The sequence below is a fragment of the Sceloporus undulatus genome, chromosome 2 (assembly GCF_019175285.1).
Source record: "Sceloporus undulatus isolate JIND9_A2432 ecotype Alabama chromosome 2, SceUnd_v1.1, whole genome shotgun sequence".
NCBI lineage: Eukaryota > Metazoa > Chordata > Lepidosauria > Squamata > Phrynosomatidae > Sceloporus > Sceloporus undulatus.
The window spans coordinates 194,458,561-194,476,849 of NC_056523.1; the positions used below are offsets into that span (position 1 = coordinate 194,458,561).

General features: G+C 44.2%; 2 protein-coding genes across 4 annotated transcripts in view; both read right to left on the reverse strand.

Moving 5' to 3' along the window:
* MISP3 (MISP family member 3) overlaps window positions 1–17,695 on the reverse strand; it is a 23,124-nt gene extending 5,429 nt beyond the window's left edge. The window contains exons 1-3 of one of the 3 annotated variants that reach the window (XM_042455720.1): window positions 17,619–17,695; window positions 12,321–14,874; window positions 4,466–4,548 (exon numbers count right to left, since the gene is read on the reverse strand). In XM_042455720.1, coding sequence (XP_042311654.1) covers window positions 4,466–4,548; window positions 12,321–14,844 — 2,607 coding nt within the window. In that variant the 5' untranslated portion in view covers window positions 14,845–14,874; window positions 17,619–17,695. Of the gene's footprint in view, window positions 1–2,786; window positions 3,217–4,465; window positions 4,549–12,320; window positions 14,875–17,618 lie in introns of those variants that run through there. The other 2 variants (XM_042455722.1, XM_042455721.1) reach the window with 2 other exon arrangements.
* The window catches only part of ALKBH7 (alkB homolog 7), a 511,499-nt gene that overhangs the window by 89,291 nt on the left and 403,919 nt on the right, over window positions 1–18,289 (reverse strand). The gene's annotated exons all lie outside the window — the stretch shown is intronic.

Genomic DNA, 18,289 nt, shown 5'->3' on the forward strand with positions numbered 1-18,289 from the left:
TGTGTAGTCTGGAGAAGAGAAGGTTAAGAGGTGATATGATAGCCCTGTTTAAATATTTGAAGGGATGTCATATTGATGAGGGAGCAAGCTTGTTTTCTGCTGCTCCCAGAGAACAGGACCCGGAACAATGGATGCAAGCTCTAGGAAAAGAGATTCCACCTCAACATTAGGAGGAACTTCCGGACAGTCAGGGCTGTTGGACAGTGGAACACACTCCCTCAGAGTGTAGTGGAGTCTCCTTCCTTAGAGGTCTTTAAACAGAGGCTAGATGACCATCTGTTGGGGATGCTTTGATTTAGATTTCCTGCATGGCAGGGGGTTGGACTGGATGGCCCCATGCGGTCTCTTCCAACTCTATGATTCTAAGTCTTAAGTACATCATGATCCCCCCTAGTTTCTGATGGACCACCTGGTGCTCTCTCACTGCTGGAATTCTTGAAAGAATATTGGCCTCAAGAGCCTTGGTTTGCTCCAATGAGTTATTTCTAATATTCTTGAGCAAGAAAAGCTGGGCCAGGGCCCCCCAGGAGAGATCAGTCATGCCCATTACTAAGAGACCCTTGCTATCCTCTCAGGTTTGTATTAAGAGTAAATTTACAGAATGTGAGAATTCTGCAGCAGGGGCAGGGGTATGAGGAGGCAAAATAAGAACATTGTTCCCATAAATAAAAAAATCTTTCACCCCAAATAAAATGTTACTTTACCCTCCAAACATCTATAGTTGCAGTAACTTGAAACGCCAACTAAGCTTTAAGAAATTTGAGTTTCGGCATTCAAAGGAAAAGGGCAGGCAAACTGACCAAGGAAATGCAAATACAGCAAAGATAAAAGTTGTAGATGTGAACAGTTTTCAGTGCAATGTTAGAAATTTGAGGACTGAGAGAAATTTTCATGGGGGTGGACGACAGAGTTGCCATATGGAGGGGCAATATTTTCATCCCCCCCCCTCCCACAACTACACCTCTTTTCTGCTGTCTACTCCTAATGTACAGGCCTGGGATAAGACATTTTGATACCTGAGCTGGAAACTATTGCAACTGTCATTTAGCTGGATTTCAATTGGTGTTAAGTGGGATATGGACAGATTGCTTGTCTGTAACCATATTTCTTTGAATGGTCATCTGCGAATTCACACAAATGGGTTATTCTGTTGCAACTGAAAACTGAAGAGGGCTCCTCTGCCTTTATTGGTTGCACAGAAGAGGGAATTTCGGCAGGTGTTGCTTGTTACACATTTAGGTAACAATCAATATATATAGTTTGAATACAGTTTGAATGTCACACAAATCTTAAGTAATAAAATAAGTATTTAGGGGGAAGAGCTGCTGAAATTTGCTCTTCTATGCACCCATTAATGGTATACTAGGAGTCCTTTCTAGGTTTACTAACAGGCAATCTTAGAGGGAGACCTTACAGTCTGCTTCAGCCCATGAACTAGTTCTGTAAGAGGGTATATGTTTGGTATCCCACATATGGCACCAACACCTGGTCCCTTGGACTGGTGCTTGGACCCATGGCTAACATTTGTCCCAGGTCATTTCCCAACAGGTAGGACGAGAAGGTACAAGATGGAAGGAACAGGTCCTACTGTTAGATACTGTGTGGAAGACTGTAAAGTTCAGTTTTTAGACTCTACTCCCAGGTTGGCTGGAGAATTTTGCAAGTTGTAGTCCAGAAATGAAAATTTCTGAGCTCTAGGAAGGTCTCCCCAATCCTGGAGCAGTAGGCTCTGTGGTTGCTGTTGCCATGTGCCTTCAAGTCTTTTCTGATTTATGGAAACCCTAAGCTGAGCCTATCACAAGGTTTTTCTTGGCAAGAAGGAGGTTTGTCTTTGCCTTCCTCTAAGGCTGAGTGAGTGTGACCTGTCCAAGTTCACCCTCTGGGTTTCCAGGACTCAGTGGGTATTTGAAGCCCGATCTCTAGAGTCATAGTCCAGTTCACTAAACCCTAAACCACCTCTGGGCTCTGTTGTACTGTCTTGGAAATGAAGGTAGATTTAATAAGTGAATGGCCAGTGTTTGTTTTTTCTTAATCCTATCAATAAGTAAGCAAGTGAAACAAAATAATGCCAGATGTCTTCCCAGTATTTGACTAACGGGAAATTTAGTCACAAGGAATTGTAAGAACAACTCCACACTGTTGTGTACCATTTGCTTGCCTTTTGCTATCAGGTGGAAAGGATACAAAATTTAAATGCATTACAATAGGCCTATTGAGGTTTTGTTTAAAAAAAGAGGGTGAGGTATGCAAAGGAAAAGATAACCAACCCTTGTTTCAACTGTTTTCCAGAGAGGCAGGGAATATTGTGTACTCTTAGGGGCAGCGGAGATAAGTGCAGTTCTTACAAGGGATGTGATCTATCAGGACAGTTTGCTGTGTAAGTCCAAATGGAAACTGATGGGAACTACTTTTGTGCTCTCCCTTAGCTGTTTGGTGTGGCTGGTACAATAGAATACCATATTAATTAGAGGAATTAAATAGAGTTTGAATTGCACACCTCTAAAATAAGCACTTGTGGTCGGGGAGATAAAGGGCCCGAACAGATAGGCCAAAATAAAGCTGCTTCGGGTCACTATGGAGGCATGCTGTATGTGTCCTGAGGACTGGAGTGTGCAGCTTTGGCACAGCTTCTGACCTCTTAAGATGCATGTATCATTTAAACAGCATACGTCCAAAGTGACCCAAAGCAGCTTTATTTTGGCCTGTCTGTTTGGGCCCCTAGTCATCATTCATTCATTCATTCATTCATTCATTCCACCCTATAAACAGAAGCTAAATTATCAGGAACATATAAGAACATACTGCCACGTCAGGCTTTGCTTCTATTTTTAGGAAGCTTATTTGAGATTCTGCCCTGTAAAAAGGGAAATACCTCCTTTACACAGATATTCACAGTGTGGTTCTGGCCTTATAGCTATATTAGTCTACTATGGATGTGCGAACAGTCTCCTATGGAGAGACAACAAGAATATCAACATTAACCAGAAGCGACATTTGTGACAAACAATAAACAAAATTCTAGCCCATACTGTTTTAGGTTGGAATGGAATAAGTGCAGCCTTCCAGATGTTGGACTGCACTCTGAGCATTCTTCATCTTGGCCCTGCTGGCTAGGGCTGATAGGAACTGCTCTCCAAAAATACCTGGAGGGCCATCCCTCATACAAGCAATGCTGAGTTACAGGGAGCTATGGTCCAATTTAGGCAGCTTATCTTCCTAAGGGAAAAGGGAGCAAAGTGTAATATAGGGTGAGTGTGATCTCATCTTTCATGATAGATCAATCAGTATTTAGGTTAATAGCAGATCTCATGGTCAGTAGTCCCAGAGACATTTATAGTGTTAATCCAGAATGGGCAATAGCCATCCCATTGGCCACATGTGGCCCACCGTGGGTTCTTGCATTGCTACCACAGCTAAAGCCATGCCATTGAGAATTGACAGCTTTGCAAAAACAAAAGTACAGTACAAAGGTTTGTTTCACACTACACACAATCATCGCACTTTGATATCACCTATGGAATTTTGGGATTTGCAGTTCAGGGAGAGGACCTTTAGAGTTCCAAGCCAGATCATTCTCCTCTGGTGCCTCTGACCAAACTACAAGTTCCAGCATTCCACAGGATGCAGCCTTAGTACCTTAGGGGAAAATCATAGTATTATAATTGCAGTGTGAAAGGGACCAAAGGCATTTCAGCCTACCCTGCTTTTCCAGAACCAAAAACGATGTTCTTCTCTGCTAGTCTGCAATGCTTTGCTGTGTAGAAATGCACACACAGCCCTCCATATCCATCAATTTTTTAATCCATGGATTCAAGCATCCACAGCTAGAAAATATTTTAAAAACATGTAAATTCCAAAAAGCAAGCCTTGATTTTGCCGCTTTATATAAGAGACATCATTTTCCTATGCCACTGTATTCAATGCCAATGGGACTTGAGCACCCACAGATTTTGGTATCCACTGAGGGTCCTAGAATTTCCTGTAATAGAAAAGTTGGCATCTACCACTGAATTACAACAGCAGCAATGTTGCCTCCTGATATGTTTTGAAGAATCCAGTGTAGCCTCTCAGCACCATGGCAGTGCCCACCTTGGTGTTGATGAACAAATTTCAATTAGGTTTCTTTACTAACCCTGTGGCTCAGGGAAGATCAGCTCTCCATCTTGGCTCTTGCTGCTGGGCAGTTCTTTTTGTTTAAGCATTTGTCTAATGGAGGACTGCCTCTTTGGTCCCTTTTGTACGCTGATATTGGAGACTCCTGGGGCACATTCAGAGGCTGCTATACCTGCTAAGTGAGATCTACTGTAATGCTTCCTAGAATATCTGCATGTTGCTTTTATCCTCGTAGGACTGAAGCTCTCCACCCCATGTGCATTTACTAGCCAGTGAGCAGCATCCCTAAGCAATGCCATGCACTAAACTCCTAGTTCTGAGACCTGACAGTGGCTGCTGGTGTAGTTGTTACCTGGTGGAGGCCATTCACCTGGGAAGTGTTGGAAGAAGTTTGTGGGGGCCATGTCACCTCCAGCTTCTTGCAGGAAGATCTTCCTGGAAATGAGAGAGAAGCAAGGACAAAAAGACCATTACACAGAATATAATGTCAGTAATAACTGCTTCTGAGCATAAGCAGAGTGCATTTGTTTCAACACTAAATAACTGGAGCCAGCCCACATGTATCAGAGGGAGGCATTATTCACATGCTGTTGTTTTTAGTATGCCTATGTGAATAATCTCACTCACACATTTTGGGTTTGTTGTTCACACTATGGAACCACATTTCTGCATGTTTTGTTGCTCAGACATATCAGCACTCGAATAAAGATGGAATCAATGATGTGGATGTATACAAAGCACATTCAAGACATGCAGAGTTAATCCTGATTCATCCTGGGTCTACTCCCATCGGTTATTCTCACAGCCAAGAATGCAAATCTTTTAGAAAAACTGACATTGATTATCTCGGGTTAAGTGGGATTTTTTGCAGGCTTTCACAAAACCCAAAAGGACAAACAAATGGGTCCTAAAGCATATCAAGCCAGAAATCTCCATGGAAGCCGACAAAACTGAGGCTGTCGTACTCCGGATACATCATGAGAAAGCACGAATCATTAGAAAAGACAATTATGCTGGGAAAGTAAGAGAGGAATAAAAAGAGAGGAAGGCTACATGCTTGATGGATGGACTCTATTAAGGAGGTCACAGGTATGGGTTTACAGCAGTACTTCTCAAATAGTGGGGCGGGCCCCCCAGGGGGGGCGCGAGGCTCCGTAAAGGGGGGCGTGAGGCTCAGGATACAGTATTATGCAGAGGTGTACTTATAACAATTTTATAGACAAATGATACTATTTACAGTCGTGCGGGGGGGCGCGAAATGTTTTCTTCTTCCTGGGGGGGGCATGACAGAAAATAATTGAGAAGCACTGGTTTACAGGAACTAAGCAGAACAGTGGAAGACCTGGGTTCTTGGAGATGCCTCATCCACAGGGTCACCATGGGTTGAGATCGACTTGAGGGTGGTTAGCAACAACAATCCCAAAACTTAATTGGATGCATTCGAAATGCATATGAATAACAAAGATTCAATCCCGATTCTACCTGGATTTTTTTCACCATCTGAATAACCCCCAGGATTGAGTGAAAGACTTTCAGTTCAGAGGGTGTGATCTGACCTCTGGCATGGCATCTAGAGAACCATGCAAGTTTCTGTGACTTTTGCCTTGGTTGTAGGACTGAATCTGGGGATATATCTTTGTCTCTGCTCACACCCTGTGATGACAGTCTGGTTTCCCTTTCTGTCTGGCTTCTGTTAATGTTCAACCTTATGTTTGTGACAGCACTCTGGGAAACAAATTACCACCCACTAGGTACACACTCTGACGCCGCCGGCTGCCAAGTTCTCATCCTGCAACTCATTTATTCATTTCCTATCTAACAGGAGGTCAAGGCTTTGGAAGGCCATGTCAGGCTAGAAACAGATGAGGGAACGATAACTTGAAATAATTATCATCAGTTAAAGAAAGGATGTACATAGGAATTCATTTTTAAACAACTGGGAGGAATGTCAGATACTTATCAGACAAAAACTCCTCGAAGTTTATATGTGTTATATTTATTTGTCTACTCACATTTTATTTTGAATTTCAAATGTAGCATTTTTTTCAAAATGGAGCTCAAAGCAGAGCTCCATAATTTTCTCTAGAGCTTTGAAGAGTTACTTTTTTGGTCTATGGTTACTGTCTGGGGATTCTGGAAGTTATAGTCCAAATAAGTAATATTTTCAAGTGGTGGTTCTCTCCCCCAATTTATCATCACAGCAATCTTGTGAGACAAATTAGTTAGGCTGATTGGCCCAAGGTAACCCAATGATTGGGAATTTGAACCCAGGTCTTCCCAGAGTGTGTGACACTCTTAACCAGTACACCTTGACTCTCATGTATTTGCTTGGAGGAGTCAAGGAAATGAGAGGTAAGATCTCAGTAAGTCATCTGGAGCCTACCTTTGAACATTTTAGTGGAGTGTCTTCTAGACCACAAGATGGTCCATTTTGGTGCTGGGATAGAAGCTGTAACAACAGATCTTTCTTTTCTGTTCAAGCCAGAACAAATAGTGCCAGATCTACCAGTAAGCTCCAGTTTAGCAACCAGGTGCCCAGTTCACTCCCAAAATATTCATGTAGCCTGACCTTGGGGTTAGAAACTGGACACTCCTGGAAGACTGAAACTGTTATCCACAGGTTTCTGTGTACTGTATTTTCTGTTTTTACTGTCTGATCTGCACACATCAATTTGCTTTATGAGCAAGCAAACCCAGCAACTGGCTGAGTCACCCAGTGAGTTAATAGCTGAATGGGATTTGATCTGCCAGATCTAGGATTTCCGTTGAGCTGGAGACCACAGTGGCTTTCAGACAGTGCTGAGGCCAGGGCTGGGTGGACATGCCAAAATTCAATGCAAGTGCAAAGTGCAACATTTGGCACCAAATACCCTGGATTCCTGGGTCCTGCTATTATGTAGCTTGGCAGGATATGAACTGACAAGATCATATTGGGGGCATTCTGAAAGAGTAATGACCATTTGTGGTTTTGCAAGAGGAATTAATACAATTTTATTTAATTGTGTCAACACTTTTTAGGTGCTACAGTTCTATGGAATCCTAGAAATGCCACAGCATATGTTGTTAGGCACTTTCTCTTCCCCTCTGGAGGTATTTAATGATGGATAATCATTTCTCAGAAGTGCTTTAGTTATTTATTCTTGCATGCTAGAGGGCTGGACTATATGGCCCTTGAGGTGCTGTGCAACTCTGTAATTTTATTATTTCACGACCTTTATTCATCTTCCTAAGAATGCCTGAGAACAGAGCTTTGAAAAATTACCATTTTGGACAATGAAATCATTATTCAGAACACCCCCTTCCCTGAGACATAATGGCTGGGGTGTTCTGAGATATATAAGCCAAAAAAGTAACATTTCCAAGCTCTGCCTGATAATGTGTGGGCAATGCCTGCTGAAATTTCAGAGACTGGAATGGTTGGTGGAGTGATATCTTCACAGCATCAGAAAGCAGTCCTTAAATGCCCTGCCTATTTTCAAAGTCTATAACAAACAAAAGATGAAATAAATTAAGTTGAAGAATGAAAAGTGCAGCATAAACTAGTCAGTGTAAGACACCACATAGAAATTCACACTGACTCATGGCAACCCTGTGGTGAAACCTCTCCAGGCTCCCCAGTCCTCCAACTGCTCTGCTTAGTTCCTACAAATTCGGGCCCATGACCTCCCTGATTGAGTTTGTCCATCTGGTATGTAGTCTTCCTCTCTTTCTACTACTCTCTACCTTTCTTAGCATTATTATCTTTTCTAATGAATCATGTCTTCTCATGATATGATGAAAGTATGACAACCTCAACTTGATCATCATGGCTTCCAAGGAGATTTCAGGTTTGATCGGTTCATGGACCCATTTATTTGTCTTTTCTGGCAGTTAATATGGTATTATTTCCATCACCACTGGAGGTGAGTCTGAGGGAATAGGCTTCCCCAGGACCTTCTGGGTTGGATTTAACTCAGGATCTTGATGTTCTCCTCCCCTGTGCACTGCACATGGACACATAAATGTGTCCACTTCAGGTTTATGAACCCTGGCATACATAAGACACTTGCATGCATTCACACACATTGTCCCATACAGAAAGTGTGTTCATGATAGTTTTGGCCATACATGACTTGAATGTACAAGAAAGACAGGAGACAGACACAGAAACAGAGAGAGATGAGTGAGGTACATTCACCCATCTTCTGAGGTTCAAATGAAATATGATGATGTCAGTTCCACATGTTTAAACATAGAGCTACCTTGCTCAGGGGGAATAAAGAAAGATTTTAGCAGCAACAAAGGTAAATGTTTGAGGAATGTTAAGCCTCTCCAGGTCCTCTTAAGCCTCTTTGCTCCTTGGCTATTTTTTATTGCCCCCCCCTTCCCCACATACACACAGACATACAACTGCAAGAGGGCCAGTTCTTTGTTTAAACACAGGAGGCATCCACTATCACAAGTAGATTGGTTCTGAGAAACACCCATGACAATGATGCTTTGTGCATTGTAAATCTATGTACAGATACTTTGTTTTCTATCTACATAGTGCTTCAGAGTGTTCAAGGAGCACCTTATACATTCTTTCTGTCCTACAATACAGTGGATCCTTGTTATACGCTGGGGCTTGGTTCCAAGATCCCCCGTGTATAACAAAATCCGTGTATGCTCAAGTCCCATTAAGTATAATGACATAGCAAAATGGTGTCCCTAATAAAAAATGGAACATCAAGGTAAATTTATACTTTTTTGGAACATTTTCAAACCGTGTATGCTTAAATCCGTGTATAAAAAATCCGTATATAAGAAGGGCCGACTGTACACACCTTCATTAACTCAAGATTGCACCTACTTAATGAGTTCATGCCTAAGGCATGGCTTGAGCCTGGCACTTTATGGCCCAAAGACAAAGTGCATATTCCTAGCCACTTATATCTTTTAAACTGCACATGCTTCAGGATAATCACTTTCTCTTTCAGTTTCTTCTGCAAAACTGGAAGAACATCAAGGATGCAGTACAAAATGCAGAAATGCAGAAATACAAAATACAGAAAATACATGAACTCATTAAGTGAATGAACCCAATTAATGAGTTCATAGCTAAGGCATGGCTTGAACACTTAACATTTTATGGCTCAAAGTGCACATTCCTAACCATTTATACCACACTATCTCCTCGGGGCATTTCTGTATTATGTCCTGCATCCTTGATGTTCAACCAATTTTACAGAAGAAACCAAAAGAGAAAGTGATTATCCTGAAGCATGTGCATTTTAAAAGATCCATGGCATGAGGTCAGAGATTCACAAAACTGTAATAGGCTTAGAGCAGAATAACTGAAATGATTCACCATGTTTGATGAGGCTTATTATTACTTAGTATGTTTAGGATTGTGGCCTTAGATTAGCTCCTGAGTCAGTGCACATAAGACTGTGTGCTGTAAAAAGTTCATCTACTCTTGGCTTGGCACATAAAGCCCATAGTTTAGCTGATGCGGCAACCCAGAATGAAGGGGGAGGTCTAAAAAGTTACCTGCAGTTTGAAGACCACCTGGTCAAAGATGGGGGCTCTTTGGCCTTCCAAAAGCTTTGGATAGCCATTCCCCCATTCCTTACTCACTGGCCATGCTGAGTGAGGCCAGTAAAAGTGATAGGCCACAACATCTGCAGGGCAAGATGTCCCATGCCCATGTTCTACATTACTTCAGTCAACAGGCTGGAGATAAAAAGGTTTTGAGATGTTAGTCTAATGCACATTTAGCTGGGAGTAAACTCCGCTGGAAGAGCCTGCATGCTATAGTGCAGTGATTCCCAAACATTGATTCTCTAAATATTTTGGACTTCAGCTGCCAAATTTCCTGACTGTTGACCAATCTGGCATGGCCTTGGGGAGCTGAAGTCCAAAGTACCTGGAGGACCAAAGTTTGAGAATCATTGCTGTTGTGAATTGAGTGTTGCACTAGAACTCTGGAAGATCATGATTCAAATCCCCACTCAGTTCTGGAAACCAGAGGTGATTTTGGGCAAGTCACCCACAGTTTGGAGGAAGGCAATGGCACACTATGCCAAGAAAACTCTGTGAGAGAGTCATCATAGGTTGGTGTCAACTTAAGGGTACATAAGAACAAGCTTCACTGGACTCAATAACTCTGGGACTTTCTTCTGAGCATCCAGCAGTGCGGTGCACAAGAACTAAAAGCAGTTTGAGAGAGGCATTATGCCTATACATTTCACTATGTCCATCTGTCATTTGTAGTTAATTATGTATGGTAGGTTTCTGAAGAAAAAAAATTAAAAAACCTGCTGAACCTGCTTTACCAGAGACAAACAGTATTTGGAAGAGTTCCTCTTTGGACTACAACTCCCAAAATCCCCTAGATAACCTGGCCACCCCATCCTGGCTGAGGAATGCTGGGAGCAGTCATCCAAAAAGTAACTTTGCTAAAATCTGAAAACATGGGACAAAAGAAAGGTGTGGGATTTGCACACCCCTGTTTCAGACTATCAGCTGTGATGGGGAAGAGGGAATCTTTTTTTCTATCTCCAATCTTCAGATGTTTGTTGGATACACTATTTGGATTATACTGATTCACTTCAGTAAAACTTAAAATATTACTGCCTCAAGCATTTATGTTTTTTGTACAACTTCTGGCACGTGTGTGTGTGCGCACGTGTGCACGGATATGCACTGTACTTCAGTTCACTTGCTCTACTACCTGAAATAAGCAGTTGTCCATGGCACCTCAATAAATCAGCCACCTCTTTGTATCCTTTCATTCCTTTCCTCTCTGTAAGGTTGACAGATTTAAGCAGGACAAGTCTCCTGTCCCTGTAATGGTTGTGCTTTTGTTGTTGTTGTGTGCCTTCGAGAAATTTCTGACTTATGTCAACCCTAAGGCAATCCTATCATGGGTTTTTGGTGGCAAATTTCTTCAGAGGGGTTTTTCTGAGGCTGAGGGAGTGTGACTTGCCCAGGATCACCCAGTAGGTTTCCATGCCTGAGCCGGGATTTGAATTCTGATCTTAAGTCATAGTCCAACACTGAAACCACTACACCATAATGGTTGGGCAGTAGAGCTGAATTTCAGCAAGTGTTGATTGTCATAGAAGCAACATCTGCTGAGATTCTCTCTTTAGCAAAACCATTAAAGGGATTGAAAGAGATAGCCGTGTTAGTCTGTAAAATCAGTATGTAAAGAGATCTTGTAGCACCTTTGAGACTAATTGAAAGAAAGCAGTTGGCAACATGAGCTTTTATAGACTTAAGTCTACAAAAGCTCAAGTTACCAACGTTTTTCTTTCAGCTAGTCTGAAAGGTGCTACAAGATCTCTTAAAGGGATGAGAGCCCCGTCCCATTACCTGGATAGCCCTATCTCTCTGCCAGTATACAACTAGTCCCAGAATGTAAAAAATTAAAGAGGAAGAGCCCTCGTGGGTTAGAGGAATGGTGCATCTATTCCAGCATCCTGTTTCCACTGATGGTCAACCATATGCTCTGGGAAAACCATAGGGAGGACATGAAGGCAACATGCACCTGATATCTAAAGGCATGCTACCTTCTGAACATGACTGTACGTGGCAAATGGATATGCACAAGTCAAACCTTGTGAGCTTGTCTAACTTCTCTTTCACCCTATATTTGGATACTATTTTAATTCCTGAGGAATCCTGGTTTTGTGAGGCACTAGAGAGTTCAAAAATACCTTCCAAAATGACAAACCCCAGGATAGAGCCATGATATTTAAAGTGGTTTTAAAGTGTGATAAATGTATTTTATGAAAGAGACAAATCTCTTCACAGCCATCTAAGCCAATGGTCATCAGCACATTTGATGGGAGTGTGTGTGGGTGTTCAGTGTTTTCAAGTTGTTTCCAATTTAAAACAACCCTAAGGTGAACCTATTATGTGATTTTCTTGGAAGGATTTATTCAGAGGAGGTTGCAGATCCCCTAAATTGGGATGGACTATTGGTGGCACTTCAGACTGCATTGAACTATACCTAGAGGTGAGGTATCTTGGAAGCTGCAGTCCAGGAACATCTGGAGGGCCACAAATTGCTTACCCAAAATAACCGTGTGCTGTGTGAAGGATTTCCTTTTGTCTATTTTGAAACTACTGCCCATTCCTTTCATTAGGTTACCCTGAATTTTGGGTCCTATGGCATAGGTACCAAGAGACTTTCCCTGCATTCCATTCACCCACATCCCACCCACTCTTTGGCCACTGACCTGGCTCGTTTTGGACCTCCTTGTCTCCTGGCTCTGAGGTCTCTGCCAGCTGGCAGGGCGAAACAGAGCCATACAGGCTGTACCTCTGCCTCTGCAGCTCCCGCTCTCGTTCCTGGGCCTCCTGGACTTCCTGCTCTAGCAGAGACTGGGCACTTTTGGTACGCAAGCAGAAGAAGGGGTTGCCAGAGGGGCTGGATGTTTCCAGTGGAGGGTGTTGGGGCCGTAGCAAAGCCTCTGAGTCCAGTATGACCATGTTGGGGGCACGGTTGGCCTCGGCAAAGGAGGGCCCCCTCACCCCTTCAGCACTCCTGCCCAACACTTTCCTGGGGATCAGAAAATCCAGACTAGTGTATTGTTCAAAGATCATCTTCTTCTCCTGAAGCTCCTGCGGTGTGCCCCGGTCATAGGCCCCCCGGACCTTCCCCAGCTGCACCAGGTCCTCCTCCCGTTGACATTCTCGCTGGATCTCCCGTTGCATTTGGGCCCCGGCCCACTGCCGTTCCTTCTCCTTGGGCAGTGTGGAAGGCATCCCACTTTGGTTCAGAAAAGGCCTGATGCGCACCTCCACGTACTCCTGGTTGTCCCGAAGGCTGGCCAGGCCCCGTTCCCGGCGTAGAAGGTCTTCTCGTTCCAGATGGAGACGAATTTCCCGCTCAATTGGGGTCTCTGGATGGCCAGTTGCTCCTCCCGTCCAGTTTGTGGGGCAGCAAAAGCCAGCCATTGTGGAGGGCTCATCCGAAATGGGTTGAGTGAAAACTGGCTCAGCAGCGCTCACCAGAGCTTCGCTCTTGGCAGGACCTCTGGCATCCAACAGCAGCCGATCTGGAGGGGTTGGGTCAGGACCAGCATGCTCTGGAATGGCAACTGGAAATGTAGTCCTGGCCAAATCTTGAGAGTCTGCTCGATCCCTGGCTTCTGGTGGCTCTTCAACACTTGCTAGAACCATGGCTCCCTCTGGGTCTTTGGGACCAACTGGATCAGTTGCCGCTGGTGAACTTTTTAAGACAGTGAAATCTCTGTCCAGGTTTTCAGCCTCTGAGAGCTCCTTGACCTGCCCTGGCTCTCTGGTGGTTTCTTCTGGCTCTCTAGTGGTTTCTTCAGGCTCAGCGTCCCTGGCTGCTTCCTCACCCTCTTCAGATTCCAGCACAGCTTCAGCTCCAGCCTCACTCTGGGGATTGCTGTTATTGCCGGCTCCACTTGGTTCACAAATAGCCCGTCCTTCCCAGTCAGATGCAGCAGGCAGGCCCCCATGGGCAGGTCCAAAGATCCCAGTTGCCACAGGAGACTGTGTTGGCACTGCCTGGGAAACACTATCAGAAGAACCTGTGCCTGCTGCCATCTGCTGGCAATTGGGTTCAGTATCTGGCAGAGGGTCTGCGGATGCCACAGGTGCCATTTCGGCAGTGTCTTGGGCAATGTGCTCTTCATTTGCCTGATCATTGCCTGAGCCAACCTGTGAGGGCTGTCCATTGAGGTTACTCACAGATTCCTCATAATTCAGTGGCTGGGGTACCTGTTCACTTGATGCCCATTCTTCCTTGCCATTCCCTGTAATTTCATGACAGTCTGGCTTTATATCTTTATGAAGACCCTCAGCAGGGCATGATGCTTGAGACTCAATAGAGGAAACAGGAATGGGAGAGTGGTTACTAGCGAAGACAAACTCGGGTGAAGCTCCGGCAGCACAGTCAGCATGGCCATTCTCTTGGCTGTCTGCAGCTTGCGTGAGGATATTGGCAAGTTCTAGTTTCTCTGGAGATCCTGGACACATCTCACGAGGCTGGCCATGACTATCTACGATGATTCCACTTTCCTCATTTACATCTGGGTGATCTGAGTGACTGGTAGACTCCTGATTCTCTGAGGGAACATCTGAGGTACTGTGATGGTGAATAAGAGGACTTCCTTTTGCCTCTTGGCTAACTTCCAGCTGTTCCAGGGAGTCAGCAGGCACAGGTGGGTCTTCACTATGGCAGTGGTGTTGCCTGCCTTTCTCCTCTTCGTCCTTCTCCTCCAACACTGAGGCTCCTGCAAGACTTTGTGGCTCTGAGAAGGCATCCGGTATGTCACTGTGACACTCACTATGATTGCCATCCTCCTCTTTGGCCAACAAGCCTGAAGCATCTTCTGCTTTCAGTTGTTCTGAGGAGAATTCTGGCATCTTCTCCTGATGAACAGAATGGCCACCATCCTGCCCTTGGCTTGACTGGTTCACATCATCTGCCATTTTAATCTCTTCAGAAGGCATGGCAAGAGATGGAGTGGCCTTCTCAACCCCATTATCAGTATGTGCTGAAGAGGGTGATTCTTCCAGTGCCTGGTCTTTGGCAACGGAACTGTTGGCACCATCCGATGGGGGAACCAAAGAATCATCTGGAGTAGTGGTTATGGGAACATTCTCTGCCATGTCCCTGCTCTCCACCATATCCCTGAATATGTCCACCTCAGAGGTATCCTGGCTTCTGTGGCAAACTCCAGTGGTAGTGGGAGCTAGTGAAAGAGTTTCAGTAGTCATCTGGAGCATGTAGTGGGGTCTTTCTTAGGTCCAACACACCTGGGGGGGAAAAGCATGCATCTTTTTAGGGTGGTTTCACACTTTGTAAGGAAAAAAATGAAGTGATGGCTCCCCCTCCTGGCAATGCAAAAGAAAAATTCTGAAGGGCATTGTAGCCTTCAGAAGCATATGGCAGGGGAGCTCTTGAGAAAGGCAACCTTGGCCTTAGTTTCTAAAAAAAACAAAACCCAAAAACCGGCATTTCCTTTTTATGTGCAGTGAGTCAACAGGAGATGGGAGTAGGATCTGGGAGGAGAACTGGATATGAATGGTGGTGGGAAGCTCTGTGAGAGCAAATGTCTATATTTCAAAACGCTTACACGCTTTCCTGGACTTTAACCCATTCTAATTCACACTTATAGATTGAACAAAGAAAGTTGTCTTTTCTCACCCAATTTGGTTTAAGTTGCCCACCTTTCCTCTTTCAACCATCCCCATCTGCCATGGCTGGAGAATATGCCCTGTCTTTTTCAGCTGCCCACTTACCTACTTAAACTCTCAATTTCACCAAAGCCCATCTAGTACCTGTTTGAGGGGCTAGGTATGGCCAGAGCTGAAAGATAGAGCAGAAGCCTTGAATGATAATAATTGTAGTTTATTAGAGCCATGGTTCATTGGATCAAAGGGTGATGCAGCAACTAAAAAAGCCAATGTGATTCTAGGGTACATCAATAGAAGTTTAGTGTCTAGACTGAGGGAAGTAGTAGCACTCTGGAATACACTGTCCAGTTCTGGCCACCACAATTCAAAAAGGATGTTGAGAAGCTGGAGTGTGTCCAGAGGAGGCCGAACAAAATGGTGAAGGGTCTGGAAACCATTCCTTCTGAGGAGAGACTTAGGGAGCTGGGGATGTTTAGTCTAGAGAAGAGGTGGTTAAGAGGAGATATGATAGCCCTCTTTAAGTATTTGAAGGGGTATCATACTGAGGATACATATGGAGCGTGCTTGTTTGCTGCTGCTCCAGAGAATAGGACCTGGAGCAATGGATGCAAGCTGCAGGAAAAGAGATTCCACCTCAATATTAGGAAGAATTTCCTGACAGCAAGTGCTGTTTGACAGTGGAATACGCAGCCTGGAGTGTGGTGGTCTCCTTCCTTGATGGTTTTTGAACAGAGGCTAGATGGTCATCAGTTGGGATGCTCTGATTGTGTATTCCTGCATGGCAGGGGGTGGAATGGATGGCCCTTGAAGTCTCTTCCAACTCTACAATTCTATGATTCTATGAAAGCATAATATAACAAAACCCCAAATCCACAAAACTGTGATACTTTTATAGAGACAACTAAAATGCACAAAATATATTCAAAGCATGGCACTTTTTGATTTTCAAGGACAAGAACATCATGGGCCACCTGTTCCCTCTGAGCTTACCTGGAATCCTCACAGTAGCTGTGGCGACCTGGAGCGGCAGAGGAGGGGAAAATGGATTTTGTAAACTGCATGATATATAGCTGTGAGGCCTCCCTGTTGTAATGCAAGGTATTTGGGGTGGGATAGGGAGGAATGGTCAATTCAGGCTCATTAGCTTTACAAAATATCTGTTCCTACTGGAGATGAAAACTGCTAGAACCAGTTTCTCACTATGGATTAACACAGCTGCCTGCATTTTTTTTACTTTCCTTGGGGATGTGGCTATATAAGGCCCATTTTATTATAATCTGAACTTCAAAATTTACCTCTTTATCCTTGCAAGATTCAGTCTTGCAGTTCCCACCTGATGGCACTCCCACAGAACAGAATGGTGGTCTGATTCTCAAGTCAGATTGCACTATACTTATACAGCAGTGTTGCTTCCGATAAGGGAGGTGGAGTAGGGAAAGCTCAACAGAAAGGGCAAGATTAAGAGGCCTGTTCTTAGACGTACCAAAGATTACACTGCTGTTAAAACACATCTCCCAAAATTAACAAAAAGAAAAGACAATTTTAAGACTGTTTGGGTAATTCCTCATACCTCACAATAATAATCACAGCAGCAATTTCTGCACAAATTAACCAGTGTCCCCGAATAGTCCAGAAAGAAAAGTGACCCAGACTCTTATATGAATAAACTAATTCTAAATCATTAATTATGAAGCAATGGGAAAACAAGTGCCCTTGGTTAGCTGGGAATTACCTCCCTCCTCTCTCTGGGGATGGAGGGAGGAAATTGCTTGTGTTAATAGACAAAAATCAAGAGAGCGACGCAGAGAGCGGGCCAGAGCGCAAAGTCAACTGGAGTGAATCCATGAAAACAGACACGCTGCTATGATCACTGATTTTCCCAGCCTTTCGGGTCATAATACAAAGTGAGCAGGCGGTTCTCTACCTTGGAAAACAAAAAGAGTGCTCTATCAATGCAAAAGCAAAACAGCTAAAATCTAAATTCTGGGAACCAATAAGGCGGACAATGTTTCCTCCAACCCTAGAAAGAAAAGGGAACATCCCATTCTGAAGGTACGAGGGCCTTCTCCCTGCAAAGGAGAGCCATGGTAATTGGGGGCACAAGTACTGGAGTCTTGCAATGGGCAGATAGAACAAATGAAAAACAGGAGGTGAGACTCCTTGGGACAAGTCACAACTCAGATCTGTATGTGTCCCTAACCAGTTCCTTCGTCTTCTTCCACCCACCCTCTTCCCATTATCCTCTGGATTAAGCAAGTGGTCCTGTCTGCTCTTTCCATTCACCTATTCCTCCCTCTCACCTCCAGCTTGCATTGATGCCCAAAAACCTTGTTTCTCAGAGGACCAGCCACGGCTTCTCCTACCTGTCCGTAGTGGCGACACACTTTCTCTCCAGGTCCTGCTTATTGCTGCCCGGAGTCCTGTGGGCCCCCTAAGTCTGTCCCAACAGGACAGGACTGCTTTTCCCCTGTGCTTTCCCTGTGCTTTATGCTCAGCCACTGAGCCAATTACACGCCCAAGACTAATCTGCTGGCAGGACACAGCCCTGCTTCGGTAAAACTACAAAAAGAATTGCCAAGAAAATGCACAGCCCTGGGGCCACCTCTCCCCGAAACACAGTCACACAAACAAAACGCACAGGGAGCTGGACGACAGCATGGGAGATTAAAATGTGTGTCGAGGGACATGCTTAGGCTCTGAGGAATTCTTGAAGGAATTTGCAATCTATCAATGACTATGAGCAATGATAAGAGGGATGGAGCCTCCAGGTGCAAAGGCAGTACACATATATCTTAATACCAAATGTTGTATTAGGAGGGAAGAGCTGTTTTCCTGGAGAAAGTTGGCCAGGCTGCTGTTGGAAGCAGAATGCTAGGCTAGTCAGTCCCTTAATCTGATTCAGCAAAGTAGTTCTTATGGGTTTATGTTCATAAACTATGCATTTAAGGTGGCCGGTGTGGCATAGAGGTTTGAGCGTTGGACTCTGGAGACCAGGGTTTGAATCCCGGTTCAGCCATGTAAACCCACTTGGTGA